Source organism: Halyomorpha halys, unplaced genomic scaffold, assembly GCF_000696795.3.
Source record: "Halyomorpha halys isolate HHAL.00 unplaced genomic scaffold, Hhal_1.1 Scaffold389.1, whole genome shotgun sequence".
NCBI classification, from domain to species: Eukaryota; Metazoa; Arthropoda; class Insecta; order Hemiptera; family Pentatomidae; genus Halyomorpha; species Halyomorpha halys.
In genome coordinates, this window is record NW_027109532.1 from 197,533 (window position 1) to 207,728 (window position 10,196).

General features: G+C 27.6%; 1 protein-coding gene and 1 long non-coding RNA gene across 4 annotated transcripts in view; one reads left to right on the forward strand and one right to left on the reverse strand.

Moving 5' to 3' along the window:
* stol (stolid) overlaps window positions 1-10,196 on the forward strand; it is a 203,736-nt gene that overhangs the window by 167,914 nt on the left and 25,626 nt on the right. For both annotated transcript variants that reach the window (XM_067047704.1, XM_067047705.1), the window contains one exon: window positions 9,486-9,584. In XM_067047704.1, the coding sequence (XP_066903805.1) occupies window positions 9,486-9,584 (99 nt within the window). The remainder of the gene's footprint in view (window positions 1-9,485; window positions 9,585-10,196) is intronic.
* The window catches only part of LOC136795845 (uncharacterized), a 37,097-nt gene that overhangs the window by 6,281 nt on the left and 20,620 nt on the right, over window positions 1-10,196 (reverse strand). The window lies entirely within an intron of this gene.

Below are 10,196 nucleotides of genomic sequence, written 5' to 3' on the forward strand. Positions count from 1 at the left end.
TAAATTTAAGAAACTTTAATTTAAACATGGAATTTTGTATAAGAATGAGTGATCATACTAAGACCTTAACATTAAGTAAAGAAATATTTACAATTATAAAAAATAACATATGGTCATAACAACTGATTCTAAATATATATTCTTGTTGGTGTCTTATTGTCTTCGCTAATTGTACGTCCGCAGCTTATAAAGCTATCTTCTAATTATAATTCATTTATCTTAACTAAATTAGATATATTCTTTCTCTACTTTACTATTAACTGTACAAACACTAAATTAATATGACTTTCTTTAACTAAGGTATATTGGGGCTTAGATGAACTAGACTAAACTTTTCAAAAGCTATACAAATTATAAGTCTAAATCATGCATGAGAGTAAGCTCATTACAAACTATAAGTGTCAGAATCATGTATGAGATTAAGCTACGCTCTCTGGAAAGCAAGTCTATTTATACAATTCTTCAATTTCACAAGTTATCCTCTTTGTACTTAATGAAACATGATAGTTTGCAAATTGAATATTTTTCACTTATTTTTATAGTTCATACAAATGTTATTTATTTTCAATATCTGGACCTTAAATTGACAGAAAACCCCCTTGTTCTATCGAATAAATGAAAACTTAACTGATGAGAAGATTGTTGAATATGGATAATATATATGAGGAGAAGATGGTTGGAGGTGCGTTCAGTGTAGAACACAAATAAGTAAAATCTTATTTATTAGTGCCAACATTTTGGCTAGAATTTCTAGCCTTCATCAGAGCTAAGAACAAAAAACAAGATAAATTATCCACAACCAATGAATAAGATCAATCAAAACAACCAATGAATAAGATATATACATGATAAAATATATAATTGGAGAAGTTTGTCAGGGGGTGCGGTCAGCAAAGAACAACATAAATAAACAAAACCATATTTATTTATTTTATGCCGACGTTTCAACGTAAAAATTGTAATAATAATATGTGGTGAACATAACTAATATAACATGGGTAAGGAAAAATAAGAAAGGAATAGCGGGGAGAAGGTTGTAAAAAAAAGATGAGAAAAAAGAGAACAAAACTTAAACAATAAACCTCCTGGGAAGAGGAGGAAAATCTAAGTAAGGTGGCAGGTGCGGTGGCATTTTGAGTTAAAAAAGTACATTAGAAGAGATGACAAAGCTACCGGAAGGTCAAGAATACATTATAAGTTACTTGGAAGGGCAAAAATAAGAAATAAAAAAAAAAATTTAAAAATGAAACATATTAAAGGTGACAACATATAATTTAAAAAATATAAAAGAACAAAAAACATGTAGGGAACAAAATTAACATTAATACTGTTAATATATATATAATATTAATAAATTAAGTATTTGGGAATATGTTGACAATAAGTTCTGTTTGTCAGTTTTAAATTGTTTACTAGATGGGTATAAAAGCTTTCCGAGATAAGCCTTTTGTTATGGTTTCGGACTATGGCAAGTATTGAAGTTTTATCAAAATCAAAGGAATGCTTCAAAAGTAAAGAATGTTCTGAAAATTTGAGGCAGTACAATTATGTGAGGAGACAGAATATTTGTCTTGTACGATACGGTCTTTTAAATGGTTGTTGGTTTTAAGCTATGACTTTAACCCTATCAAGAGTTAAAAATTTAATATAATATAAAAAAATAATTGATATTTAAATTTGATAATTCTTATTTTATTATTTGATGGATTTAAGATTGTTACTTATTTACTAAATGCATTATGAAACCTATAATATTTCTTGTTAAAATTATATATACATATATATACATCGAAAAAAGAAATTTCTTCTAGATGGAATCACACCTTCTAATGGTAAATAATTAATAAACTACAACTCCATAACCAAAAATTAACTGAATCATTTCTATTTCTACATAGTCAAGCCTATATTATAAACATAATAGTTTAAAACAACACAATAATAAATATAAGAAGATGGTCAGGGTTGCGGTAAAAAAACGAACAAATAGTTTAAAACTATTTTAATGTCCAATGTTTCGCCCTACTTTACAGGGCTTCATCAGGGCTGTTCAAAGCGAAAGGTTGAACAGTCATCTATAATACAACACAACTATAACATTGAACAGTCAAATATAATACAACACAATAATAGTTATACCCTCTTAATATTTCAAAACTATAACACCTAAAAGTATATTGTTTAACCCACAACATTCTCTTTTCACATTCTGTGTAGATTTTAGTGTTTCCTTTATTCTTGTTGATAAATTTTGATGTCTAATTTTAACTTTCTTTGAGAAATACAAGCTATGATGTCGGTGAAGATTTAAAACATACATTTTATTAATCATGTTATTTGTTCAGTTATAATTTTCTTAAAACAAAAGCGCATTTTGTCACCAAGTAAATAACATAATTTGGAAATAATCAGCTGGCATATTGATTTTAGTATAAGGTAACACAAGCAAATTAGCATGTATAAATTTATATATGTACCTTATATAATTACCACCAAATTACAGGGTGCAGTTTCTTTATTAATCAAAGCTGCAAGGATATTTTCTGTATATAATTTATCATTACCATAGGTGTTAAAACCTAATTCATATCATTTAATGTAATTTTTATTGTTAAAAGGTATTAACAAATATGCTATTAACAAAAATATTTTCCAATATATCTTAATACTCCATTATTTGTAAATGGCTTTTGACATTTCTTTATAGGTACCTTAGAAAAACTAAGTTGAAACGTTAAAGAATATTAAAACATGGTTCAAACCACTGTTCTTAATTCTATTTGTATAAATTTATTATTATTGTCATTATTTCCCTTTTTATTATAAGTGCTATTACTTATTGATCTCCCATATATAATTCCTTAGTCCATCTTCCCATTGAGAGCAGCATTACAGGGAATTAGGAGCTGGGATTTGATATATTTATTTATTTCTCAGTAATTTAGAAGCATCCAAAAAGGAATGAACAGGTGTATATAAATATTATGTATTTTCCATAATTTATTTTTGGAGAACTATAGATTGTCTGGTAATCTATTCATTGACAATTAAAGTGACTTTAAAAAAAGAAAACAATTAATTAAGTTTTTATTATAAGTGGGTATTGTGTCTCCAAATTGAGGCTAAAATTTATCAACGAAACGTGTACAAAATGAACATTCCATTTATAAAATTTAATTTTTTTAGATTAAATATATTTTATTTTATATTCGTAGTAGTTGGTCATTTACTCATATTGAAGTAGTATGTATTTCTTTATAGCTGTTGAGACCCATTTTATATTACTGGTTGCACTTAAATGTTCTTACTTTACGAAGTATTTGAACACAAACAAACACTTCCAAACTGTTTTCACTGTTTCACTACAAATTTTAATTTAGCGAACTGCCTTGGCCCATAACCTGTTGAACAAGTGGGTGGTGGACACAAATGAAATGTTTTAACTGTTTTATTTGTTACAGTTAAATAACATAACCGTTCTTACTGTAGTGAGAACAAAGAACACAACACACACAAAACAAAAGCTTTTACAACCTACCAACTGTCAACTGTGGCAACTGACTACTGGCCGTTACAAAGTGTACAATCGATATATTCACAGTTTGCCACAGAGCAACATGTATACAATAAAAATGAATTTTTATATCTCACTTTAACACATCCTCTTAAATATGCATTCTTTTTTATGAAATTTTTTTTACATAATTTTTCTTACAAAAACAGGATCAGCAGAATTTTCATTTTACAATATTTAACATACATTAACAAAATAATTTTTAACTTTTAACTTTTAAGTTACAATTTTTTTATTTTAATGTTTCACAATCACATTATTGAGTCCCTGGTTCAAACATCTCCAACTGGTCTTCTGTCCTTTTTTAGATGATTTGGACTTCCCATCTTTTCACTGCATCCAGACTTTTCAGTCAGAATTTTTTGAAGTTATTATGAACATTTAGATCAACAGAAGGTTTAACATTATTTGTTAAAACACTGAATCCCTTTTTCTTACTTGGTTTCATCTTCTTCTTAGTACCAGTATATTTCTTACTTGTTCCTACATTATCTGCTTCGCAATCCACTTTCTTACTTTTTCCTTCTAAATTATCTGTCTTTTCCTTTTCTCTAGAATTATCTGTGCATCTTAATGAACCTTCAAGTCTGGTAGGATACCTCTTTATCTGAAGATTTTCTTCTATTTCAAATCTCCAATTGGTTCGGTCTCCTCCATTAGCTTGCTCTTTTCATTATCCTCTCCTACAGCCTTTTCATTTTTTACTTTTATTTCTACCAATGCTTCACCACTTTCATCTTCAGATTCTGAATTATAATTAACCTAATTTCTAAATGTTCTTTTTGTATCTTGATGTTCTTCAACGTAAGCTAATGTCCACAACATAAAATCACTCAGAAGATCTTTTTCCAACAATCACAGTATCATTCTTTACAATTTTTACTTTGTTTTTAGCAAAAGTCACAGATCCACTGTTCTGTGTTATTTTTTCCACAGACAACAAATTTCTGCTGAGATCTAGGATGTACATCACATCTTTCAGTTGACACTTGTCACTTTTTACACAACCAACCATTTTGGCTGTCATGGATGCACAGTTTTTAGCCAGATCTACCTCAGCATCAATAGGTTATGGCTGCGACAATATACTTATATTGTTGGTCATATCCCTAGTTGAACCTGAATCTAAGATCCATTCAGTTGATGATTTACAGCAGCTTTCAGTAAGGAAAAAAACTGTTGTTTTCACCTTTTTTTTACGAGAGAAACAGTCCTTCTCTAGATAGTTTGTTTTTTTACACACACCACAGGGTTTTTCCTTGGTTGGGCAGTCTTTACTCACAAGTACTTCTTTAGAGCAAGAAAAACATTTCCTCTTGTCAGAAGTAGATCTCCTATTTCTTTTTACATATGTTCTAAACACAATTGGAATGTCTGTTTCCTCAGTAGCATTTGTAGAGCGTCTTTCTTCAACCATCAGTTTTGTTGTTAAATTTGAAAGAGTTTTCATATCAGAGTCTGTGCTTTCCCAAACACTTATGAAATATTTATACTGCTCTGGAAGTCTTGTTATTACTTTTGAAATGATCATACCATCTGGTAAATCATTTCCTAATGATTTTAATCCAAATGCCAAATTTTCAATAGATCTCCCATCTATGTGGCCAAGTCTATCCCAGTCTTAAATTTAAAATCAAAGAATTCTTGCAAAAGTTCAGACTTTTGGTAAGAAACATCTCTCATACTTTTAGAATAAATTTGACTTGCAGTAGTACAAGTCAAAATATGAGTTAATGCTATCTTATTCACTGTTATTACTATTAACATTTGGGCTTTAGCATCATTTTGTAAGTATACCTGATAGTCTTGATTTCGCTGGTCTCTGGGAGGCTCAAAATGTTTAGAAATAACTTGAAACAACCCAATTGCTTTAAAGAAGATGTTTACCTTGCATTTCCAGATTTGGAAATTCTCAGGTCCTTTCAGTGGCTTAATCTGATGTATTTCTTTAAAGCTGTTGAGGCCCATTTTATATTACTGGTTGCACTTAAATGTTTTTACTTTACGAAGTATTTGAACACAAACAAACATTACCAAACTGTTTTCACTGTCTCACTACAAATTTTAATTTAGCGAACTGCCTCGCCCCATAACCTGTTGAACTCGTGGGTGGTGGACACAAATATTTTATTTTGTTTTTACTGTTCTATTTGCCCCAGAGCAACATGTATACAATAATTAATTTTTAATCAATGTATAGACAAATAATTCCTTTCCATAAGAAAATCATGGGAGTGCAATATTATTAAATTTATTTGCTTAACTTTTTTAAAGATTCAGTACCCATAGAATTTCTTTTTGAGCCAGTTTCATATTTTGGAGGTTAAGACCAAAAATCTGCCTAATATCTGGGCAGTTAAACATCAACCTGTGTGTGCTCAGTGGTCATTTGCTCACTTCACTAAATGTTTATACTAGCTCAAACATTCCTCAAGTTTATCCAATGAGGAAACGGTAATATGGGAACTTACCATTACCCTCTACATCTAGTTTTGTTAGTATGTTTTGGTGATGTATTGTGGCTACATTTATTCGGTTCTTCAAATAGTATTCTTGGAAAAGTTTTGCATCCATTTTTCATGTAATAAATAGAATCACAAGGGTTTCTCCAGAATATTTTGCTTATTTACCCTTTTGAGTCTCCCTTATTATGTTTAAAATTGACATGATTGTAATTTGATGTAACTAAGTTAATTTTGTCATCAATTGTTGAAGATAAGAGCAGGAAAAATTGGTAAGAAAGTGTAAGTTGAGTTAAGGGTTATAGATATTTTATTATATTTAACCTAGTTGTTGAACATCATATCAGATCAATCTCATTTTTTCAATATAGGCTCACAAAATTATAACTTGCAGGGGAGTCACTAAAGGTCTTATAATCAAGAACCATAAACCCACTTTTTTTCAATAAATTCTCACGAAGGTTTAATTATTTAGGTACAAATTATGTCTAATGATTTACATAAAAACTAACAATTAAAAAATTCTATATCATCCAAAATTTGCATGTGTATGTTAGACCTACAATTTGCATTTTCCTTGTAACTATAAAACTATGTATCAACTGAAGAGTTAAATAGAAGAACATGTTATGTTACAAAAAAATTTAATCTGAGAAAAAATAAATCAAAAGAATTTGTATTTCTATTTTAGACTGGAAAATTCAATTCTTAACTTATAAAAACTTCCATAATTTTATGGTTTACAAGTATTAAACAAATTTCTATGTAGAAAGGAATATTTAAAATATTGTTCCAAACTTAAGTTTTTCATGATTTTAATCCTTGTTCTAAAATGTTATATTACATGTTTTTTCTCTTCACTCTTCAATTGCTTGATTTTGTATGCCTTTGCACATTAGATCCTAATCATTTAATAAGTTTAATATATACAATATAAATATACCACATAAAAAGTGCACATTTTTCTTGAAATGGATAAATAAATCTAAAAACACCATTAAATGGTTAAATCATATAAAAATGTACATATTAACTTAAAATATGGATGATAATATTCCAGTTTGCTACACAATTTGTATCCCATTTTTGAGAAGATATTATTTGAAGAGATTTAAGTGCATGTTCACAATACAACATGAATTTATTAATTTATCTATTGTATGAAGTATAGATAACACTATCATTTCTCTAGTAGGGAGATGTTTTTAAAATCATTTGAATATAATACTGCAGTGATTAGTACTTACTATATTATACTTAATGATATTTATAATACTTATATTATATAATATTTATAACACTTAATGATACTGCAATGATTAGTATCGATTAATACAAAGTGGGGAAATATATATTTTAGTACTGAGATTCTCAAAGAAGAAGTATTCAAATTCTACTTACCATGTCACAGTTTTGAATATGGAAAATATACATAAATGAATTGATACTTCTAACAATGAGACATGGTCTAGATCACCCATATTTTTTGAGTTTTTTTTCTAAGGTATAGTGTGGAACAGAATATACCATGCCTTATTAGGATAATTGAGTTAGTTACAGGAATAAAGATATAGGAGACCTGGCTCAAAACCAAGATTACATGAAAACACAGAACTGTGACCAGTCTATATGACATTATATATTATACTAAAATGACTTTGAATTTTTTGATAGACCTTATTTACTTAATATTTCAACCCAAGCATCAATTTTGGCAGTGATAAACAACATTTAAAGCTCTTTGACCATTATGGAATTTAATATTTTGTCTTCTTGTGTTGGTTATACTTACAAGAAATCAACTTTTGGACACTCAAGAATTCTAAATTACTAAAATACAAATTCCTACATTCTGTCATATCATGAATACAATTTGAAAACATTTCAGTTATCATAATTATCATTAATTGAAATTAATGGACTCTTGAAAGAACATATGTAACCTACATATGTTATACAAATATATAAGATATACAAATTATTCTTAAAGGATCATGAGTTGACTATCATGCATGTATTTCTTCAATCATATTATAAATAAAATTTGACCTCAGTAATCTAAATTATGGTTAAAAAAGATAATTTTTGATTATATTTAACTTTTGACTGTTCTTATAAATAATATTTTCGATACATTTCAATATAAAAGTTTAAATTTTAAGTTTAGTGTACATGTTTACATTTACATAGTAAATTTATACCATTTTGTTTAAGTGTAAGTTTATATATGTCAACAAATAATCAACAATTTATTAATATGATGAAACTTTGTCAGCACAACCTGAGTTTTATATTATTATTAGTTATACTTTTATTAATACTATTGATACATTTAATGTAAAAAACAATACAGCCATTTACAAATTTTATGGAGTTTATAAACAATGTACTATTTGATAAAAATAGAACATTATAATATTTCTTTTTTTAAATTTTATGAGAAGGGTTATTATAATAAAATGTTCAATAATTGAGCATACTCATTCCTTTATTTACTACTTCCTTACATGTTAATGTTGTGGGATTTATTCTATTCTATCTTTGGAACTACATATTGCTATTAATTTTTTCATTGGTCTATAGACATACTTTATATTAAGACTAAACATCTTCTGTCTTTAAAAAAAAAAAAATCTTACTAGGCTATAAGGCAATTAACTATAAATTTTAATATGACTATAGCCAAGTAAGAATGTTTTTTAAAAAGAAGAAAAATGTTTAATCTTCATATGAAATATGATTATAGATAAAGGTAAAAATTAACAGTAATCTGTAGTTCTAAAGATGGGATTGAATAAAATCTGAACTTTTAACATGTGAGAACCTTAACATCCCATTCGAGATTTGGCTCAAAACTGATATGTGTCTTTTCATTCCGAACCTTACCCATCCTAACCCATTAGTTCTTAATCTCCCATCCTTAACAATCCCTGATAATCCTCCGAGGCATCTGAAAATAAGATGGCCACGGGACCTTCTAATTTAAATTAATGCTTGAAATACCACCAACGGGTGGTTCCTTCCCAAGATTTTCATGTGTAGATAAAAAATTTCACATATTTACTTATTGTATTTATTATTTGTACAGTTGTAAATTACATTAAATAAATAAATACAAAAAAAACATATGAGGAAGCAGAAAATAATAAAAGGGATAAGCTCAATTATTGAAAATTACATTACTTTATTCTGTAATATTTTTTTTTTTTGTATTTTCAAATATGTCACTATACTATTCTATCTTAGTTTTTAAGAAATAAGGTGTATGTCCTTCAGTTAATTTATGTATTTTAGCAATAATTAAGGACTAAAATTGTATGAAACCATGAAAATTATTTCTATACACAAAATAATTTTGTGATTTATAATATTTATTATTTGATTTCTTTATGTAAGAATAGAGAATATGTAAGACATTAAATAATATATGGTAATATTATTGGTTGCAGGCAAGGATACCACATGTTTGGTGTTACATTATCATTTATTGCTACAAGAAGTGGACTTCTCCGGTGGAAAGATCATACCAATAACCCTCAAAGTGCAGCGTCAGTATTTATATTTCACTTATGTTCAAGGATTATTCTTTTCTTAATTTAATGTTTTTTTTTTTCACAAATTTACTTTAGCTTCTAGCATTCAACTTTGGACACGTAAGATAAAATTTGACTAGGATTTGTGACTTACATCATTATTGATATTTATTAGAATAATACAGAGATATTTATTATTCAGTAGATTTAATATCAGTATTTTGGTTTGAAATCATTTAGTCAACCCAGTTATTGACTCTTTATTTTTAGTAAATATTATCAGTTTAATTTTTAGATTTAGTATGGGGTGTGCAATCAAATTTATTATTGGTATTTGGCCTCAAGTTTTAAAATAACATCAATTACTTCTCAATCTGCAAAGTACTCTTATCCTAGAATGAGTCAAAATTTTAATTCTTACTATAATTAAATATTAATTAACTGAATAAATGAATATCACTAATTTATCAACTCATATAATTTACAAGAGTATTTCATTTGGAAGAAGAACAAAAGTAGCTATCTAAAGTAATTAATTTGGTTGCTTCCTTCTCTCTAATTATTAAATATATTTTATTTGTCTGGCCTATTTAATCAATTCTGTTAGTCGTTTCATTATATATATAT